Source organism: Pteropus alecto, unplaced genomic scaffold (assembly GCF_000325575.1).
Source record: "Pteropus alecto unplaced genomic scaffold, ASM32557v1 scaffold89, whole genome shotgun sequence".
Lineage (NCBI taxonomy): Eukaryota > Metazoa > Chordata > Mammalia > Chiroptera > Pteropodidae > Pteropus > Pteropus alecto.
Genome location: NW_006443130.1, coordinates 897,365 through 897,738, shown reverse-complemented (window position 1 = coordinate 897,738; position 374 = coordinate 897,365). Strand labels below are relative to the sequence as shown.

The window sequence follows — 374 nt, the reverse complement described above, 5'->3', positions numbered from 1 at the left end:
AGAACGGCCAGGAGCTGGGGCAGCTGGCGGCCGGCGGCCTGAGCAGCAGCACGGCCATCATCACGGACCACCCGCCCGAGCAGCCCTTCGTGAACCCGCTGAGCGCGCTCCAGTCGGTCATGAACATCCACCTGGGCAAGGCCGCCAAGCCCTCCCTGCCGGCCCTCGACCCCATGAGCATGCTGTTCAAGATGAGCAACAGCCTGGCCGAGAAGGCGGCCGTGGCGCCCCCGCCCCTGCAGCCCAAGAAGGCGGAGCCCCTGGACCGCTACTTCTACCACGTGGGCAGCGACCAGCCCATCGACCTGACCAAGGGCAAGGGCGACAAGGGCTGCCCCCTGGGCTCGGTGCTGCTGGCGCCCACGGCCGCGTCG

The 374-nt window shown here is 70.6% G+C and overlaps 1 protein-coding gene across 1 annotated transcript in view; it reads left to right on the top strand.

The window, feature by feature from the left end:
* Positions 1-374, top strand: part of TSHZ3 (teashirt zinc finger homeobox 3) — a 12,127-nt gene that overhangs the window by 9,492 nt on the left and 2,261 nt on the right. The window contains 1 exon segment of the mRNA XM_025040802.1: positions 3-372. Within this exon segment, the coding sequence (XP_024896570.1) occupies positions 3-372 (370 nt within the window).